We start from the raw sequence: 21,823 nt of genomic DNA on the forward strand, positions 1-21,823 counted from the left end.
CACGCAACAACATAGTGGAGGAGGACCAACTGTTGTTATTTTTTAGAATCGTTACTAGCACTAGTTGGAAAATTGGTCCGGTGTAAGCAATTGTAAATATCATCCTAGTATTATTTATACTGTTGTTGAGTATTACGTAACTAGATAAACTGTAACTTCACATCAAACGCAATGAAATAAAATCATGTTTTTAGAGTGTAAGAAACATTTCAAACATAGCCGCACGTGTTTTAAAATCATAATATGCATATGCGAAAAGTAAACATTTTGGAAAATTTAGATTTCTCAAGGAAGGCGCAAACTGAGATATCGCTTCGTATTAAAGCGTCAAATTCTCTGGAACGGCTGTTGGCTCTTGCTCTTGGCGGGGGAAAAGCAATACACTAAACAAATTATATAATGAATTGAAGACGTTGCACACTTTGGTTTGTTAGAGTTGTGTTTGTTAGGTTTTTTGTTGGGTTTTTTACATTTTTGTGTTCTTCTTTGTATTTTTTTTGTGTGTTTCTTTTTATTATATAAATAAGATTTCCAAAGAACTCGTCGATTGCTCTTTTTGTTTGTATGTCGACGATCATCATCATCAAAATCCTCATCCTCATCATCTATCATCATCATTATCATCATTTTGTTGAAGAAAACGAAAATAATAATAATAACGACCATAGAGCAGTATTCGTAATTATAATCATAATAAATATGCAATAAAATAAAATGGTTTCTCATCGTTACCAGCCAGCTCGGATGGTTGACTCTATTTCAACACTGTTCTTGTCTGTGCTATTCGCATGCTCATTTCTTCCTCTCACTAAAACTTTTATGATTCTTCACTCTAGCATCTGCCTGCGTGGCTAGCATGTATTGATGACCTTTACACATGTTTACAACAGATTGTTTCCCAAATCTCATGCACTTTCTCGCAGTTCCAGCGTAACACTGATTACGTGCATCAGGACACTATCCTTACTTCTTATGCAGCTGGATTCCATTTGTTCCATTATCAAGCAAATCGCATCAAACCGATATGCTGTAGATTCGTCCACGATTTTCATAAACCATTTCATTTTCACTACCTGCCGGCGAAATGACGATGTGACTTTACTTTCCAGCACTATGCGTTCCCATATTGGCAATAAAAATAATAATAAAAAACAGCAATAGAGACAGGAGTTGAAATAACTGTCGATGGCGCGGTAAGGACATGCGATGCGATTCGTATGCACGCATGCACATTGTTGGCGTTGTTGGCGTGATTGTGTGTGTGTGTTTGTTGGTGTATTTTTCGCCGGCCCACGATCAGCAATGATCCAGGATGGCTTCGACGGCTGCGGGCACCAATTACAGGTCGCTCTCGCCGTACAACGCCGTACTGAAGGACATGTAATCCAATGCTCCAGGGATGGCATTAGGTCCCTTGTACGGTGGCATTCTTTGGATGCAGTATTCCGCCTGGTCTGGTGGCAACTCGCGGCGCAGCTCATCGGGAAGAATGTAAGGCTACGAGAAAGCACAATTGATTGTCCCTCGATTAGTATCCAAATATCAACAAACGCTGCTATTCTCCACTAACGAAACAGCGGACGAGAACCATCATCGAAATACTCACCCTGTCGGATGCCAAAATTCTGAACGAATCGATAACCTGTTCCGCCGTATCGGTATCGGTGCTTTCTCGCGTCATGAAGTCCAGGAAAGCATCGAACTGCACGTAGCCCGATGCGTTCGGGTCGACCACGGCCAAGATGCGCTGGAAGTCCATGTCTCCCTGTTTGTCCTTGCCGATCGAGTAGCCCAGCGAGACGAGACACGACTTGAACTCTTCTGGTGCCAACCGACCAGTTCGGTTCTTGTCGAAGTGGTTGAAGCTCGAGCGGAACTCGGTCAGCTGTTCCTGTGTGATTCCCTTCGAGTCACGGGTGAGAATTTGGTTCTCCACCTGGAACAAACAAAATAAAATTACAATGCAAGATTCGATCAAGAGCATCTCCCGCCGATCGTCTGGTATCGGTAGATGACGTACCTCGTTGATGTTTCTGTTGATCGATGTTAGCAGTTGCTCCCATCCAACACGCAGAGTTTCCATCGTGTAGTGCGTGTATCGGTTTTCGAAGATCATCGACTCCTGCACGGCCTGGTGGATCTTCTCCAGCTCTTCGATGCTCGGCTTGTATGCATACACGGCCTGCTCATACTCCTTCAGACGGTGCAGTTGCTCCTCGAGCGAGCCCGATATGCCCATACCGATGGCCGTCACCGCGTCCATTTGCCGTTCGATCCATGGTCCGACCGCGTTAGCCTTTTCGGCGAACTGGCGACGCAACATTTCGTTGTTCTGCTGCTTGCGCAGCTCGTTAGCCAGCGTCTGGTCACGCTGCGGCACAAGTGCTCGCACTTCCGACCACTTTCGGCTGATCAGATCGGCCGAGAGTGTGGTGTAGGGGTTCACCAGACCACCGGGCACCTGTTCTTGCTTCACGATCGCCTCAGCATCGCGGACCAGTCCGATGATGACGTTGAACTCCTTGTCCGCTTCGCCGAGCGTTGCCTTGAACTGATCGTGCGCCTGAATCAGGCCCTGGATCTCCTCCATCGTGTGGACGATGAACATGTCCACGAGATCCTCCCGAGCGCCATCGAGCCAGTTGTTGAACGGAGCTGCGCGCTTGGCAAACTCCAAGTGCAGCAGATCGATCTTCTCCAGAATACGTTCGGCTTCGTCCAAGCCCTGGCGACGGCGCTGAGTCAGCGCTCCAAGGCGATCCCATTGATCGCAGATGCGCTGGCAACGGGCGTTCACCGAAGCGCAATCGTGATACTCCAGAGTGCTGAAAGGAATAAAACGCATCATTGCACCGGTTCTTTACTTTATTTCACTAACCGCACTACTTACTTCAACTCCTGGGCGATTGCAGCGATCTGCTCGACACGATCCTGGTGAGCGGCCAAGTCGGACTCGAAGGCTTCGTGCTTCTTCTTCAACGCCTTCAGCTCGTTCAGCTTGCAGTTACGGTAATCCTGCGACTGCAGCATCTCCTCCTTGCCCTTGGTCCAGTCCTCGTGCGTATCGGCCTTATGCTTGAACTTCTGCGCCAAATGCTCCAAACGCTCCAGGCGCATGGTTTCAGCCAGCAACCACTCCTCGAACGCCTTCTCGGCATGTTCAAGCCCCTTCCAGGAGTTGGTGATGTCCGACACCATCTTACCCTCGGTCGGCATGTACGCCGGACGGTTCGACAGGCGCAGCTTGGTCTGCAGGGTGTTGAAGTTCGTCTCCAATTTGGCCTTCTGCTCGACACGTGGCGGCTTATGCTTGCGACGGTAAGTTCTGTACTCTTCCAGCTTTTTCTGGACACCAGCCAACGTGCTGTCCGATTGTCTCGAGTTAAGCCATGGCATCGTGCGTCGGATCCATTCCAACAGCTTTATAAAAGGAATACAAAACAAAAACGTGCTGTTAAATATATGGTCCCTTCTTTTAAATTTCTAGTATACTTACATCACTGGCCAATCGCTCATACTCTTCCATGAGACGCTCATTCTCCTGGTTGACCTTCAGTACCTTACAGATACGGTTGGCAGCGGTTTCAGCCTAACATACCAAAAAGAAATTGAATCACCTGTTAATCTAACTGATCAAATATTATTCATTCGCCGAATCATCATAACATGTATTTATATTGTTTTGTATGACAAAAATTGAAAAAAGTAATTTAATAGCATGCAAATAACTTTTCTTGTCCAATTTTGTATAAAACAGGTCACACGTTGTGACAAAGATTATAGATATTCAAACAACAGCACATTGATAAATAACATTCAACATAAAGTACAACGCAAAAAAAAAACTACACATGTTCTTATGTAGTGTGCTGTAGATGATGAAACAAAAATATTGTGAAAAAACGAAACATGTTTTGCAGTATAAGATAAAAAAAAACATAACAGACCTTTTGGGCCCCGCTGAAGCAATGGTAGTAAGATGAAACGTAAGTCATAACGGCGCGTTCATCTGGCATGGCTGTGTTTTGTAAGTCTATTGTAAGTCAGGTCGTGTTTCGTTGGTAGGTGTTTGGTTTTGTTGTTCAAGTATGCGCGTTTTGTATTGTTGACAGACAATGGAACAAGGCACGGCGAGTGAAAGCATTAGAAAAAAGAGAGAAAAAAAGAAGAAAAAATACACTCACAACAATATTTTACAAAACGCTGAAATTAGCACTTAGACTTTAACGGAATCCATTGCACTGGATGCTGGTAAGTGTTTGGATGCTTTTAGTTTGTTAGAACACATTTGCGATCAACAACCATCGTTAGTATTTTTACAGATCTGTAAAATAGCAAAATCCCTTATTTCGATCCGATTTGCAGTTGCTGATTGACGACTTCCAACTGTATCATTGATCGACTCGGCATTCTGCTGCAGCTATAAAAATAGAATTAAGCCCAAAGGAAAGGACACAACGATGCATTAGGGAAAAAGCATTACCACCAGGGGATGTTGTAGGCTGAGGGACGACGCCACGATGAGTGATTGTTTTGGTCAGTATTAGCTGAAAATGTCAATCATAGCACACTTGATGCGTCATACTGTCGGGTCGGGGAGCAACATTTTTTGTCCGCAAAGGAAGAAGCCCCTCATTTCAACAGTTTGCAAAGTAAAGCAACCTCAGCATCACTCGCTGAACAAGAACGCCACAGCGATCGACGTGAACACCAACGATGAAACATCCCGGGGAGAGTACTGTGGAATTTTCCCGCGAAATATGTTAGTTTTTTTTACGCACAACAAACAAACAAAAACAAAACGGCGACAAGCCAGTCGTTATATGACGCAATCACGAACAAACGAACAAGTACAATTATTTAAACGTCGACGAGGTGTAAGCAATATCACTCCTTAGCAGACATTAGGAGGGGATCGGGGATTCGTATCGAACCTGCTGCGCTCCTTGGAAGGCATGGTAGTAGCACGACACGTACGTCATGATGGCACGTTCATCTGGCTTCGGCGTGTTGATCAGATCTAGATAACGGTGGTACAAAAAGATTGCGGATGCATTATACCATCACCAATGCATACAACAACGGTTAACACGAAAACGAATCTTTCATGTTGGGGTTTGTTAAAAGCCTGAATATTTAGCTCATTCAGACACCAGTTGCATCCTTGCGAATTTTTGCGTTATTCGTATTCGATATAGACGTGGAACTAAGAACTTACCATCAGGGTCAAGCATTCTTGGAATGTCGAGATACTTCTCAGCGACATCGAACGCCGTGTTGAGGTTCTCCAGTGGGTTGTCCTTCGACAGTTTGGAGTAATCGATCAGGTCGGGTCTATGACGATGGATGAGGGCACAGAATGCCAAACCGTCCTGTATAGACAAAGGCGAAAAATACGTCTCGTAATATTCCCTAAGTAAGACACGCGAGATCCGAACCATACCTTGAAGCTGAGATGGAAGTTCTGCACGTTGACGTTCTTGTACGGTGCGGTCTTACGTTGGCACCACAGCAGCAGACCTTCTTTGGCAGTCATTTCCTCGACCGAGATGTCCTGGATGGCGAATCGCAGGATAATGGTCCAGATCATGCCGAGGGTCATCTTCAGGTTGCCGTCGACGATTTCTTCAGCGCCGATCGACACCAGCTTCACACCCTTCGATGCGATGAAATCCAATGCCTTATTTACGTTGGCAATCTGGATCCAGGAAGAAATGAAGACGAAATGTTAGAAATCGCAATGCATAGTTGAAAGTATATGTTTTTTTTATAATACGGAACGATGATACGATTCGAGGAGAACAAAACAAACTTTTTAGTGAGACGATTTTTCATCGACAGCCAATTGCAATCCGTCTACGTTCGCAAATTAAACAGTATGTGGTTACTAGCTGCACGGAAGAGATAAATCTTAAAACTCAATAGCAATAATCATCACTTCGGTTAGAAGTTGCTCCTTCTCTCCACGATACGCGTGTTTCTACCTAAAATCAACATTTCGACAAATAAATCCAAACCGCCCGCCGCATCCTCTGCGGAACGTAATCCACATGACAGAAATAGCTTCGATTACGAAAGCGGATCGTGCCAGATTGCCTCACTGAGACGGCAAAGCTGGAGATGCATGTTGCAGGATGAGGTTGGGGTTCCGGGACCAGCTGCCTCTGACATTACGAAACACCATCGAGACTCGTGCCCGTGGATTAGTTATTAGATTCGATGTCACAAGGTGCAGAAGTTAAACCAGGATGTCAGCTAGCATTTGCGGTTGAAAGGAGAGAATATCACCAGACGATCGATCGTGGTACGAGAGTTCGGGTACGCCTTTCGCTAGCGTGAAATTCACATCATCGAGAGTACATCGGTACCATCGCTGAGAGGTGAGCTGTTCAATCCCTATCGTTGCCTTCGCTTTTGTGGTAAACCAGCCAGGGCACGATCGTATTCGATGTCCGGAGGCGTGTGTGTGTATGTCCAATGGGGTGGAGATGGGCCAAGGAAACCTTCCGCTATGTGACGCATAGCAGTGGAGAGCAATCACCAACCACCGGGGGTATCATGTTGCACCGCTCGTAGTGCTTCAGCTAGCTCATTCCCGCGTGGAACGCTTAGCTACTAACATAGTTGAACGCCACAATGTGCTCAGGGCAGCATGCGCCGCTGTGGTGAGTGTACGGAAGATGAAATCAGAACCCAAAAATGTCTCACTGCCCTAGCGGTCTAGCGGGCACAGAGTCGGCTGCTGCCGAGTTGGGTACTGAGAAATAGCTTGGTAGCAGGCGGTAACGGAGGATCTCGCACGATCTCGCCGTTTCCCGGCATCCTGTATGCTGCATGATCGTTCACCCTTGCTAGTGTGGTAACGCGCGTTTACCACCCCTCAGCAAACAGGTGGATGATTCAGATTTCTTAAAATATTCGCTACCACAGTAGCAGTTTTTGCTGCGCTGTGTTTGTATTTTAGGGTCGCTGCTGAAACGACGGTGCTAAATGTTCATCAATGGTGCAGGTTGTTGATGGTGTTGTTCCACCGGCTGTCCGCCCATCTGCTCTTTGTACTTACTGTTGGTATGAAGAATGTGCTCATGCGAATCATAAGGTTATATTTATCTTATTATTGATGCATGATACACAAAACGGCAACAGCATTGAACATCAGGATTCTATTCCTTGCATCCAAATCCAAATTCTGCCTGATCTTCACATCTTGTGTTTAAAACAATTTCATTATTCCACATAGTTGACTTTCAACATTATTTTTCCACGTGATAAACATATCACGTGATATTTCTGATGCTCAAAAAATAAATAAATATAATTATATGTATAAAATTCCATACTTTTCAAGTGACCCTCGGTAATCAACTGTGACAACCGTACAAAACAGTGACATACGCGGCCTCTTCAATAAATCGCGTCCTTCAAACGGTATTTGCTGCTGTTGGATATTTTTCATCTCGACTGCTTTGCCTCCGAATGCTTCGCGTTATTTTTACCTTTACAAAAATATAAATATTTTCCCTACCGTTCCCTCACGGTCATCGTTGTGTAATTTCAAACAGAAAACGAGACCACCGGCCAATCAAATGCGGCCAACGGATGCAAAAAGCGAGTGAATGCCCGTGGTCAGGGCAGGTGATCCACAGAAAATCTTTCATCTGTTCCGTTGCGCTAATGAGTCATGTACACAATTTCATTGAGCACACCAGCATGTCCTACCTACCAGCATCCGTTGCCGACAAACGCCCTTCAATTAATTCTGGCAGGCAACACAGACCAGGCGACGCAGGACGAAGCTGGGTGGCCGAGGTGCCGTCATTTGGAAAACAGAGTTCCAAGTGATACCATTTGGCGGACACTCCCGAATTTTGGACGCATTCCAAGTAACGAATGATTTATTAAATTATAGCATTGACCGCGCAATCCTGGCTCGTCCAAAGGCCCACTGATGAGAGATGAGCACCGGATCGAGCCACAAGGACCACCACCGGCGGGAAGGTCTGCGTTGCGAGAGAACATCATCATCGTTTAAGCATGCATGGCCCAAATAAACAACACCTCCGGCCCATTACATTCTCGTCCATCACAAACGTGTCGTCGCGCCATCAGCTGTCCACACAGCTTGCTTGGTTTCCCTTGCAGTGCGCAAAGCGTGGGCACGCGTCTCAGCGTTTGTTAGCTACTGAAGGCCCTTCGACGTTCTGGTTGTCGGAGGAAGTGAACTGAAAATCTGAAGGTGGCCTATCCAGCGAGCTCCACACGCCTCGTTTATAAGGCACCTTGCACGGGACGTTCGCAATCGCCACACAGTGCGGTCAGAACAGTGACCGTGGCCAACTCGCTGACCTGTCAATCTTGTACAGTAGCACTGTTGACTCAGCTGTGCCGTGCCCACCACGCTAGAACCCACCGCATCTCTGCCCTTAAAAGCAACAAGAGTATTCGATTTCATCCATGAGGTGGCGTGGGTTCGAAGAAACCAAACCCCCTTCGAGAACGCAAATGCAGCGTATTGTCGTGGGCATTCCTTGCACATGCTGGTGATAAGGCAAGGCGATTCGTCAATCAATCATTTGCTCTATTAGCAGCATAAGCGGCCCGTGGCAGGAATCGTTGTAAAACACATTAATGCAAGATAAGTGCGAACGTCGATGTCAGTGACGATCGGAAACGTCAAGCAACGGCTAGGCTGTTGTACAACTAGCGATCAAACCTGTGAAAAAAGTGGTTGGGAACTTTTTGTACTATTTGCAAAGTCCCCATAGATGCCATAGGATAACTTCAAGGCAGAACCGAAATTAGGCCACACAGGCATACAAAGCTAAACATACTTCACTGATGCCTTAAGATAAACGTTTAATGAATTGACTGTCATAAAAATTGGAGTAATCCTGTAGCGAATATTTTTAGATGCACCTCAGATACATCTTGTCAAAAATATCATTTATCACCACTGACAGGTATTTATATAGCGCATGACATTGGCATGAGTTATGAGAAGCTTTGGTCATTCAAGTACATCCAGGTCGGATGAGTTGCGTTGGATTTGATGTTCCCGAGACGCCGAGTCAACTCCGCCTTAATATCTCACTTACCTTGTGGAAACGCATCTTGCCGCGGTCGGGCTTCGGCAGGGTTTCTCCGGAGATGACCTCCAGCAGGAGCATGAGTTTGAGTCCGTTACGAAAATCATCCTCGATGTTCTCGATCGAAGTACCGGCCTTGCGCAGATGGCTGTTGCACCAAGCAGTGAAGGTCTGATTGGAAGAGAGCAGAATGAGAGTCAGAATGTTAGTATCGTTCACTTATCAACAAACGGTTGTTTGGATGCGATTGTTTGAAAGTATTTTCGGGCCCGATTCGAAGGGTGACGGTCTTAGTTCATTGAAAGCCTCGACAACATACCAAGCCGTCGTTCGGCGTTGAAGGCTACAGCAAGGATCAAGGTAAAAACAACACGCTACAGCCAGAGAGTTGGCGACGGGTTCGAATCTGTTGGGTGCGACACGGTTGCCTTAAAAATTACGGCACTGTTTGTTCATATTTCGTCCTTGTTTTTCCTTTTCTTCTTTTTTACTTCTTACCGATACCCAAACTCACACACTTCGCTCGATGTGATCGTTCTTCTCCGTGAAGTCGCTTTTCTCGAGTTCTATAAATACTAAGCGTGTGGTTGAGCTTTGCTCGTTCAGCGGTTCGCAATATGGTTGAGGCATTTTTTCGCTGTTTATGCCATGGGTTTCATGGGGAAAAAAATCTACCCTCCTTTCAGCCGCACCATATTCCAAGTCCGTTAACACCCACCTAAATTTTCCCACCATTCGCAACCGTAACCGAAAGTAAGCCATCGTCCACACACGCGCGCGATGGTGTTCCAAAATAAAGAAGTGTCCAAAAGTAGAAGGAAGGGCGCGCAATGGTTCAAATACGGGAAAACATGGTTCACGAATCGTTTGTTTGCTTGTTCCGTTCAGCAAACGTGAGCATGTTTCCAGAACGGCTGTTAGCTCTATTTACCTGCGGTGCCCTTCAACGCGGAGTTGTTTAGGCGATCGCGAAAGATCGTACCGGAACCATGAACACCGGGAAAGCTGTAGCTGTAGGTAGAAATTTTGAGACATTCCAACGAACTCCAGCAACGAGCTGAATGAATGGGACAAGTGGATCAATGTCAGAAAATGATCACTGGCGTACCACGAAGGGCAGATTGGTGATCAAGTGATCGTGGAGTGTTAATGGTCCGATGCGTGCCACGGAACAAGGAACATCGGGATGATTTGGGCGGTGGTTCGTGGGTGGTTCGAATAAAAAAAAAGCAGTCGCAGTGCGAGAGAAAGAAGCGTGAGGGCGCAAAACGACGATGACCACCGGCGGATGGACTCGATGTACGGTGGGAGATATTTTTAGGCGCAATCGCTACCGAACGCCACCCAATGTGTGCAGCGGAGTACGCAAATAGCACACCAACAACGACGCATGGGCGCGCATGCGTGTGGAGATGGCGAAAAGCGATGCTGCGATCGATGCCAATCCTTGCGATGCCAAATGTATTCCCGTCATCTTCTCCACCCCATTAGCATGCATGCATATGCTGGGATTGAGTCTTGCGCACACACGCCAAGAGTTGCGCACATCAACCACACACACACACACACACACACACGCACACAGGAAGGGTCATTGATTGTTCGGGCCAATGTTTTGAGGACGATACCACAAGTAGCGCAGGACCGTCAGTTATTGTTGGCCAAACTTTAAAGTGCAACCCCCAGCGATGCAGTTGCATCACGAGGACCTCTCCTCACACAACCGCACACAATGTCTAAGCGAAAAGGGCGGACGGACGCGCATTCACAGTTGTGCGGCCATTTTTTTCATTCCCCCACGGACACGGATTTTGTAACAACGGATGCCATTTGCACTCCTCGGGCGGGCAAAACCTATGCTGCGGGTCCGTTCACGGGGCAGCTGGCACATTCCCGAGCGGCGCATTTCGATGTGTTAGTGAGCTACTTTCTCCTTGCTTCCTCTTGCTGCTGCGTGTGCTTCAGAAGTGTCTAATTTTAGTTGTCCTTAACCACATTTTCTCGAGGAGGCGGATTTCGTTTTCTTCGCTCGGTGTGTATGTGCGTGAGTTTGTGCGTGTGTGGCGATGGTAAATTCGCTCGTTCGTTGCGTCTAGCATCGCCCACCACGGCCACTGGTTATCCAATTCGTTGAGCGCTTTGCAGTTACACCGAACGCTGGTTAGAATCCGCTAGCAGCATCCGACGCACTCTCGCAGCTCGCGATAGTTTACGTCTCGAGCACCAGCGAGCACGAACGAAAGGAGGTTATGGCAGGCGCCATGGCATCGGAACCTGCTCCCGTGCTCGCCAAACACGGCTGACCCCTAATTATACCCGCGCATCCTTCGCACACCACGTGCAATAAGACCCGCAGCAATTCACTGCGACGCGACGTTGATCGTCGCCGTCGATCGATAATCCTAATTGCCATCGGCGGGGCCAATTAATTGCCCTCGTGCAGCTATCTCTGGCTTGCGAAATGCTTACCAGCAGCATCTAGCTGCAAGAGCCCGCGAATTGTAGAGCGGTTTTGGTGCACTTTCCTGCCCGTAGCATGCCAAATTCATTTAGCAAAGTGTGTAGCGAGACCCCGTAATCAACATTCCACGGTTTGTATCACTAAATCAAACGATTTATGTAGCTTTTGGGGGGAATTACTGCTTGATCTTGTATGCATCAGCTCATGGGACAATTTTTTTTTGACGATTTCTGCAATTTAATGCACAAGCACATTTCGAAGATCGCGCATGATCGATCGAGAGATGTGCGAGTAGAAGCATTAAGAGACCCATTTTGGGTGTTTTAAGATCGATCTTCTGGATCATTTGTGCTTGACCACCTTGCGCAAATCATCGAGAAGCGGAATAAAAGTACAACCACGGTCGTTGAAATGGAGACGCACAGTACTTTACCTCGGTGCGATCATCGTACGGTAAATGGCGCCACGGTTGCGCGCCTGCGTACCCAACGCACATTAGCGCATACTGAGCAGTTTGCCGATCGACTGCTGTCGGTGGGCCATTTTTCTTACGGAGCTACCATCGAAACAGGGCAACAAGCCACTAAATGTACACCGACGCGACAGGCGGACGAAATGGGAATAGCAAAAGCAACGGCCAACGGAACGCGCTACGCTAGCGCTAGGATCGAACGGCACCACGAGCGTTACACGCACGGTGTGTGAGTGAAAAAAGGGAAAAGAAAGTTTTCTTTTTTGGCAAAAGAAGAAGGGAAAAAAACAAACGTACTACGGGGACGGGGCGGTGATGATCGCGCGATACCATTCGCGGCTACTGTTAACGGGGGAATTTCGAAAATAGATCAGTCCTTCCTACCAAGAAGTGGAGCAGGCAATCGTTGAGGAAATTCAAGCCAATGGAAGAACCACACACCCAAAAAATCGTCCCCAACATTAGGAGGTGGGTGGTTGGCAAATGAGAGCAAACGCCACTTCCTCGCCACTAATCCCTGGGGTTTTCCAGCTCGCCGCATTTTATTTTCACCCGATGGAAAGTCGATGGCACGGAGTGCACGGACACACGCATGGACGGATGATTTATCATCCATTCGACAGGCGACATTGGAGGGTGGATTCAGCAGAAACAGGTTGCAGAGTGACTGCGCCATCTGGTGGTACATTTTCCATGGAATGCTTACTTTTATTGCATTCGTCACTCGAAAAAAGCATCAGGTTACGTTTCAACCGCTATTGTGCTTTCCTATACGATCACATACATGTACACACATACACACACACACATATACCCCGGTGACGTACAACCTTGAGTACATGCACAGTTAGCAAAATAAGTTACGCCAGCCAAACGAGCGCTCGACGACAGAATGTCGACAGTGAGGAACCTCAATGAAACACCGAGAACGGGGCCATCCGCGCAACAATGTCACGGACCTCCACGGGGAAAGGCGGTGTTTGGTGGCTGTTACATCACACGATCTTGCCGAATGGGAGGATGCTTGAGGAAAGAGAAGATCCTCCCTTTCCATCCCGGTTCGGGAAAACGAACACTCAGCAGGTGTATTGCGGCATCTCCAATACATCCAGTTCCAGACTCGAGACGGATGTCCGTTTCAGCTATGTTGCTGACGCAAACGCTCGGAGAGTCTGTAACACTCAGATCCGGACACTGCGGCGACTCATCAGAGTCAGAGTGGGTCAGCTAGTGGTCGAGCCTGTTTCCTTTGCCAGCTCGCCTCTTTTGCGTCATCATTCGCGACGTCATAATCGGCCAATCGGATCCGTCAGTCACTCTACGTCACACTACTGATGACATCAAGATGTACTATTTTGGAATCCGCCACCGCACAGCTCCTGTTCTGATGCGAACTTCTTCTTGATCCATGACCCTGAATCCTTTCTCCCTCCGCTACCTTCCTCCCCAGCATGTCTCTGCTTCCCCTCTGTCTGTAACGCCTTCATCCAGCACGTAGTACTCACCTTTTTCTGCTGCTTCTCCCAGGCCGGATCAAGCAGTCCCTCCCGCTCCCATTCCTCCTCCTGCTCCATGTAGCTCTCCTCGCCGTACTGGTATCCCCCGTTCTCCATCATCGTCGCAGAGGTTCGTTACTTCGATGTTCGGGTATGGCACACACCGCACTTTTGCCACCTAACAAAGCACTGGCACTCGCTATCGCGCAGACACTAGCCAACTAACTAGACAACACAATACCACCGCGCGCACACCTCGGTTGCTCCAAGGTGTTGCCTCTTTTTTTGCTTTTTTTTATAACTTTCTTCTCTTTCCTCCCGAGAGAACTGATCCTCGGCTCGCACGACGAGGGTTTTCTTCAGCTGCCTGGGTGAAAAGTGTGGGAAAACGCTTCACTGAACACTCGCTCTGCTGCCAACTAACTACTACTACTACTACTATTACTACTACTAATACCGCAACATAAGCACATCGTATCTCTCTCGCGGGTGTCTTCTCTTTCGCTCCCTCTGTCACTGCCTCGTTCACTCGCGCAGTCGAAGCGAGACAGCGACAGAGTGCTCACGAAGGACCGATCCTCTTCTCTTCATTTATCTGTCAAAGCATCTCCCGAACTCTCAGCATGGCCCGTGAACGCTCTAAGAGCATCCTGCCAGTTGTAGTGATCTTGAGATACTTATCGCAACCGGAAAGGAGGGTTGCCGTTGGTCATTTGTACACTCATTGTCTCGAAAGGAGCAAAGCACGGCAGGATCGACCACTCGTACGCACAAAGCAACACTCAGAATTCGAAGAAGGATAGCCAGCTGAACACGCTGACTTTAGGGTAGAGCGCGGAGCATTTCGACTCTCCTGGCACGTCAACAAAACAGGCCAACACACGAAAATCTACTGCTAGCGATCGACGGAAGCCATCGACAAGTGAATACGTAACGCAACCCATCCAACCCACCCACCACAGGACGTAAGGTATTACGGCACAATGACGATCGTTATCCGTTTTGGCAAGCAAGGTTCGTTACACAGTTTCTATACAGGACAACACAGGACATAGCAAGCGCACGAATTGCGAAAAAGATTGCGAGATCACTACAGACATTGTCATAAGTGCAACAAAAATTGACCCAATGATCAAGTATGAACAATGCCTCTTTTTATCGTTATGTAATTTTGAACATAGTTTAAGAGGGTTATTTTTGAGCTGCTGTAAAAATCTAACCTCCACAATTCCCATTCCAAGTCCAGATACTTCACGTATCGTCGTCCAGAAGCAATATCGCTTCTAAAGCGGGTTAAAGTGAATCCCAAATGCACTTCATGATCAACTAGAGCTCATCAGACGTTCAAGCTCTCAGCTACACAGAGTTTGGCTGTTTACTCGTGGAGATCATTACTATCGAATGTTTCAGTCCATGACACCAAGCAAGACCCTCAAACCCGAACGAGATTAGCTTATTAGAATTTCCCCACTTAACGGGCACTGCACTTGGGGCAGAAGGACGAAGCACTATATACCGTATGCTAAGAAGATGGAGATGATTTTCGTTCGTTCGGACTGACCGCGTTGGTGGCAAACCCAAAACTGAGCCCCATCGTCCCGTCCGATCCGACGTTCGAGACTTTCATATTCTACGATATTCACGGTCCTGCGCATTCGCACTAGAACGTCGGTGCAATCCTCCAATAGATTTCACGCACTCTCGCTCGCTCTCTAGCTCTGTCGCTCTGTGTTGCCGTTCATTTAGTATCTCGTTTTCTCTCGCTAGCTGATCAGCAATCATCCCACGCACAAACACCAATCTGCCACATGGAGATCCTCTTCCCAGCGTCCTTCAATCCACACCGATAACGGAGCAGCGTGTCCTTGCTGGCACATGCCAGGACCTGACGAAACTCTACCGTGTAGTATCCAGAGTGAGTGGCCGCTCACCACCAGCAGCAACAGCAGCGTACGAACGTTCGAACGGAACTGACTCGTCGGATGAGCAATGCCATGACGGCGACGTAGCGAGATAAAAAAAACCCCAAGCCCTATCATGCAAGTGGCGCGTTCCTGAGCAAAAAGAAAACGCAACACACACACACGTACGCGAGCGCGACGGCGCATACGCAATGTCGCGGGGTGCGCTGGTCGATTATCGTCGAAGTCGAACACCGATCACACCCTGGGAGGCGATTGATAAGACATCTGCCTGGGAGCGTGAGTAGAAAATTGAATACCATCACCACAGCCGAGACACAAAGGGTCACCGATAGCGTCCGTTGGAACATGTATAAGACCAGGGCTTATGTGAACATTGGCGGAAGTGGTAAAATACACCCAGCTGTCACTTTCACCGGTAAATTGAGCCATTCGCGGCGGCGGGAGTTTGACGATCAAACAAACCGTTTGTCGTCTAATTGGAAGTGACTCGCAACGATCGAGCACGCGTCAACCGAACGTTCCGGCCACACACCAATTAGCGAGCGGATCTTCAAACATGCATATCAAATAACACCTCAAAACTCCTGCGAACCTGGCTGCCAGGAGCTGCCAGGAGCTGCCTGAATGCATGCAAACAACGCTCGCCGAACTCGCGGGCAAACGTGCGCACACGCAGCATGTTGTGCTATTTTTAAAAAAAGAAGAACCTTCAACACCACCCGATCAGACTGGGTGATGAGACTGGGTGATGGGATCTGCGACTGGTGGAGGAGGTTACGCACAATGACAATAGATGCGAAAGAAGAAGAAAAAAAATACGATTGCTAGCAATCGTTGCAGCAGCAAACCAACAACACACAATTCTGACAGATCCGCCAGTTGGTCATGGTGGCAGAATTGCAAAGCGCACGACAATCAAACAAACGGACGCGTTTCTCACCCTGCTGCTGCTGCCCTGGCTGTTTGTCTCCACCGAGGTTGGGAGATGAATCTCTCACTTTTCTAGTCAGCCGTGACGCCACGTTTTGGTTTGTTTTTGTGCCCCCCTTCGCGGTCCTGTTTCGCGGGATGCGATTGTTGCGTGGTTCCGCTTCGAATGTTGTGGAATATAGTACTGCTTGCGTACTCTACGCATGAGAACAGGGCGCACGCACTCAATGGTGCGTGGTAAAATTCGTGCCTCACATTTCCACTGGCCAACGATCGTGGCGCTTGTCTATGTTCTGACTCGATCACGCCGATCTCAGGCAATCACAGATGATGAGCCAAATTTTGCGAAAAAAAGCCCCGACACACACACACACACACTGCCAAGGGATGAGAGTCGATTCCGGGCACCCGGTTCTACATCGTTCTAATGGAGTTCTCACGTACGGTAGCCGAATGGGGAGAGGCTGATAATTGAATGAACTGTCATAATTACGGTTGCAGCTGGTGTCTATCGAGGTGCTGGAGCAGGACGGAAGCTTTGATCTTCGATCGATAGTACGGGAGTATGAAAATCTCGTCGGATCGATGCGAAGCTTATTTTTACAGCACTTAACTATGCCTCAGAGATGGCAGTTCTTGCCCAAGAATCATTGGGTTTCAACAAATGTGCACAACATTGGCCCAGTTCCGTTCGTTTGGCAATTTAGAGAAAGCGACCAGCGAGCTGTGATTTATTAGGTAACTTCAGATAGCTTAGGAAGCGGAAGTTCAATCAACTGCCTTGTCTAAGAGTTACTGCTTCTATTTGAACAGATTATAGTAATTATTCCCGTTCCACTAGGTTGCTCCATTCGACAACAGATTGAGAACCAGCATCGAAGTGTATCGGAGGGTAAATAATCTAGATCAAATCATTTTGCTGAATGCTGCAATAAAAACAACTCTTGAAAGCGCTAAAAACATCTATTCATTGTGGGATGCAGCTATAATCGATTTATAATATCTTGAAATCTACTGCTCCACTGACACCTTCGGGAGATCGACATAAAAAGAAAATTACGCAGAAATCGAAGTGTGAAATTGAACCGGACGGCCAGATCATGACCATAAAACAGACCCTGAGATCGTTGCAAGTCACCTCTCCCAGGATTGATGCAAATGATCCATTACACTCCAGAAAGGGAAACTCGATGGAGTTGTTTTTGGATGGCGCCCAGCGATTGGTAAATTATGCATTCATCAGACGTCGCTATTCAAACAATTGCGTAAGGCGAAAAGTTATAACACGTGGGGGATGATGGTTCAGTAAGAATTGCATTAGCAATGAAGAACAAACCCTTCGGTTTGCACATTTTCGTCACATGATACAAAATGAAAATCTTTTTATAAACTTCTTTTGCATTATTGTAGTTCACAATCGGTTGGTAAGCAGGAATGCTGAAAATATCTCAACAATCCACCTCATCGATTCGCTTTAAACGATTTTACACCTTTTGTTGGATCTCTTAATGGCGATTTCAATGCAAATGAATCATCAAGCTTTCCAGCTGAAGACGCTTAGTCATCGTAAGCGATAAAAAACAGGATTGATCCAGTAACGAACAAAGCATCGGAAACGGAGGTTTGTATCTCCTTTCTCGATTATATTGCAGCATTGGATAATTTTTACGTAAAGCAAAAAAAAAGCCAGCAAATCAAAATCGATGTAAAAATATACATCTTCCGAGCCGGAATATTTGGAGGTTATATTTTTATCTAGGGCACCTTACGAGGACAGGACACGGCCGGCTTAGGAGCAACTATCATCTCGATGGTTCAGAATATTAACCGACGGTCACCACACAACAAATCGAGTTACGAGAAAATTTTCCACACGGACGTGCATGGGGGTGAGCGAAAACGAGCGGACCGAAATGGAGAGGGCGCTTGGAGGTGGGATTGCACAAAAATAGCCCGTGGAATGATCGCTCGCGATATCGCCATCCGTGCCGGTGTGTCAAATTTCTCCTCGCACACGCACGGACGTCCATGAGCTTCGATTCCGGTCAGCAAGTGAACGAAATTTGCTGTTTATTCACCACCAGCCGATCCATATCGATCTCCAAAGCATGTTGATTACTAGGAACGTCCGCTAGTTCTGACTTGAGAGGCCATAGTGATCGCAACCGCGCCAGTAGACCTTTCCGGATCTTGTTTTTCATACGTCATGACGTCTAATGAGGGATGAATTTTTACACCCTACTAAGCCGTTGATCCAACACATTAGTACGGCTCAAAACATTTGGTCTGATCGATGGTACTGCATCAACCAACGGAAGAGGTTTGAATCAGCCCATCTGGATCGAGGGAATGAAAATTATGAATTCATGCTCGGAAAAGGCGAGAGCAAAATAATCATAAAAAAATGCCCGCCACCCAACGGTCCGTCACAAAACATGCACTATTTTTAGGGAGTGATTTTTCTTTTACTGGCTCGCAAAAATAGAACATCTTCTCACGGTGGATACTTTATGAGATTATTTATAGGACGCGCGCGGACCAGCGCATCGTCCGAGATATGTACGCAAGCAAACAAACGCGAATGTAAATGGTTAAATAAATATAAAAAAAAGGCAACACACACAAAACACGGCGACCATCAACCGATCATTCGGATGATCTTTCAAGGTACGGGCGGGTTTTTTTTTTACTCACGGGCGGCAGACCTACATTGCTCATTTGCTGAAGCACGGGGACCACTTTAGCCTCGCTCAAGTACACCTGCAGGATTTTTTGTTATTTTGTTTTGCCCACAGGCCCATCATATCCGCTTCAAATGTGCAATTCAATATCACACTTACACGGCCTGCAAAATCCAACCGCCGGCATATTGTTGAAAAGCACTCTACACCGCATGCTAGGAACTTATCAACCCGCAGAATAAAGGCGTAAAAATATGGAACGATTGCTGCAGCACATCGGCTGCGCAAGGTGGTTCTTTTAATTTGCACACCACCGCAAAGATGTGGGCCGCAGAAAGAGGACAACCGGGCATTCTTTGCAGGCGCCGAGCAGGACGATGGGAGGAGAAGGGAGGATGGAAGGAATTGTGTTTCGAAATGTAAAAACAAATGTAATACTACGAAGCGAATGGCACTTCGCGACCGGCGCCTGGGAGAGGGCTATGGTCGCAAGGGCGAAGAAAAATGCGTGGGGAAAATTGGATCGGAAAGGAAATCCTACCTCTCCGGAGCGCGGACAAACTAAACCAGTCGGCCATTAGCCGCAGTGGGGAAATGATAAAAACCGGTGTAGAACGGAACGAAGCAGGCCAAGGGGTAAGTAACAGGACAGACAGGTTAGTCTGTAGGGAAGATGGAGACACGGGAGAGCCACCTTGACGAGACGGGACCGGGGGTGATCCCAATCTATTTTTTCGAGCCATCAACATCAACCGTTGCCAATTCGCAACCCGTTACACGGAGGATCGAGGCAAGACGGCAAGCGACGAACCTGAATTTATAGTAAAATGACAATTTTTAGCCAAACACCCGGCCAGAAGGGGATGCGCTTGGGAAGTGCTTGCCTTTTTTTGTTTTATCAAAAAACGCCCTTCTACACACAAACACACGGGCGCAAACGTAGGCAGGCGCAGAAAAATGCCTACCCCTCCTAGAACCGGCTTGGCCATGGTAGCGTCGCAGCAAAACCGTTGTTGGTTGATGAATAGACTAGCAAATGGCGTCGACGTCGCGAAAATGCGAACACACGTCGCGGTCGCGAAAATTACCACCCTCTGACGCGACAACGACGCATCGAAACGAGACGACGCGATATGGTCCTCGGACAAGAATGCTGCGATACGCAAAGCTGTTGGGTTTTTTTTTATTGCTTCGTTTGTTTGCCAACGCCACCAACGCAGCAAGGCCTTGTTGTTTGTGTGTTTTCACGGTTTTCGTTGCCCTCGCCCTAAGCTAAGCCACCTTTTCTCTCGCGTTGGAAGGCACGGCTGGGTCCGGGATTTAAAGAGACGCCGTCACGAATCGCCACAATATAGGAAAGGGCAAAAACGAAAACAAACCACTCCAGGCTCGATCGAGAGTTCAATGCACATCACTTCCGAGACGATCAACCACACACTCACACGCCGAGTTCGAGGCTCGCACGATGCAGTCCGAGTAACGCAAGTCCGGTAACTGAAAGAGGTCGGGTTGCAAATTTTCTCCTTGGTGCATTTTTTTTTCCTTCTCCAATGCACCACCTACGGGTTTCTGTGTTCCTTCGCTGCAACGGTACACTGCAACTGTACGTCTCGTCGCCCACTGGCCCCCTCCTGTAACACCACAAACTACCGATCAAACTGCTTCGCCGCTGGGCGAGCTACTCCAGAATGCGCTATTAATTTTGAGACAAAACCGGGACGCACGCACTGCACGAACGATTCCTGTCCGGCTCAAGTGTACGGACCAATTTGTACAATTTTCCAATCAACCAAGGACCAAGGTCCGACTGAACGATTCTACTTTCTGAGCTTAATTCGTAAGGCCAGAGGGAAGCCTCAACTCATTGATAAACTCAGGTTGTTGGTTGATTTTTATGAACACTTGCAAGCTGAATTTCACTCGCCCTTAGACCCATTAGCTTTGTATCTTTGTTTGCTTTGTGTTTTTGGGGAGATTGTCGTCATTCACGGTTAGTTAAATTTAAAATTTACTGAAAGTTTTGTAAACAATTTCTTCTTCTTCCTAGGGTATGGATTATATTTCCAGTCGAAAGGAGCACTAATTCACAGATCACGTCTCTAATATTGAGTTTTCACATTCACTGTACGATAAAGTCTACCATTATCAAGAGTTTTAACACAATTTTGTATTAAAAAACAGCAAATCTTCCTCACCAATAAAAATTCCGACCGAAACCATTGCGCGCACACACAAACTTACTTTGACACAACAAACCGGTATGGCTGCTACGCCTAGCACACATGGTTCAATACTTCAGTCAGGATTCTGTTTCAAATGAAGAAGACGGTTTATTGACGCATTGCCCATATACGCATCAAACCAAGATGACTTGAGCTGAACACGTGAAGCGTTTTTCGAGGTTGCTGAGTAACGCTTAGCCATTTTGAAAGAACAAGAGTATTTTTAATTCAGCACACTAGCAGTAATCGAGGTCCTGCTGCATGATTGTTCATAAAATTGAGAAAAATCCTTGCAAGGGAAACGTTAATGAGGTAACAGTTACCTTAACATAATTAAAGTCATCAACATAATTTTACATTTTTAAGAAACATTCCGTTTATTTTTTTAACGATATTAGAATACTCCGAATATTAGTAATATTATTTTTGTAGCATTGATATTCAATTGATTTTTCCTTCAACTAATTTTTTGGTAATTTTAAATCAAACTTTTAAATGTTTTTCATTCCTTGTGATTCAATTTTATTTCATAATGCATTTTTCATATACT

The 21,823-nt window shown here is 46.9% G+C and overlaps 1 protein-coding gene across 2 annotated transcripts; it reads right to left on the reverse strand.

Annotated features, from left to right (window-relative positions):
- Positions 1-83: 83 nt before the first annotated feature.
- LOC128721305 (alpha-actinin, sarcomeric) lies at positions 84-20,575 on the reverse strand. Of its 2 annotated transcripts, XM_053815045.1 has the most exons (12): positions 20,494-20,575; positions 13,525-13,882; positions 9,096-9,257; positions 5,444-5,698; positions 5,219-5,372; positions 4,930-5,020; positions 3,948-4,029; positions 3,497-3,589; positions 2,891-3,420; positions 2,021-2,825; positions 1,607-1,936; positions 84-1,497 (listed from the first exon to the last, which is right to left on the reverse strand). In XM_053815045.1, the coding sequence occupies exons 2-12, from the start codon at positions 13,633-13,635 to the stop codon at positions 1,339-1,341; spliced, it is 2,772 nt and encodes a 923-aa protein (XP_053671020.1). In that variant the 5' UTR covers positions 13,636-13,882; positions 20,494-20,575; the 3' UTR covers positions 84-1,338. The 2 variants fall into 2 exon arrangements, with proteins under 2 accessions (XP_053671020.1, XP_053671021.1); XM_053815046.1 differs by lacking the exons at positions 3,948-4,029; positions 20,494-20,575 and adding an exon at positions 15,416-15,477 and having other exon boundaries at positions 4,935-5,020.
- Between the last annotated feature and the right edge of the window lie 1,248 nt (positions 20,576-21,823).

The sequence above is a fragment of the Anopheles nili genome, chromosome 2, assembly GCF_943737925.1.
Source record: "Anopheles nili chromosome 2, idAnoNiliSN_F5_01, whole genome shotgun sequence".
Classification (NCBI taxonomy): domain Eukaryota; kingdom Metazoa; phylum Arthropoda; class Insecta; order Diptera; family Culicidae; genus Anopheles; species Anopheles nili.

Bases quoted from the DNA above. Each gene is read 5' to 3' on its own strand.
- LOC128721305 (XM_053815045.1), bottom strand. From the start codon at position 13,635: ATGATGGAGAACGGGGGATACCAGTACGGCGAGGAGAGCTACATGGAG. The intron at 5,373-5,443 runs GTATGGTTCGGA...TTGTCTATACAG, and splicing joins ACTTCCATCTCAGCTTCAAG to GACGGTTTGGCATTCTGTGC. The intron at 3,590-3,947 runs GTCTGTTATGTT...TTGGTATGTTAG, and splicing joins GCTTCAGCGGGGCCCAAAAG to GCTGAAACCGCTGCCAACCG.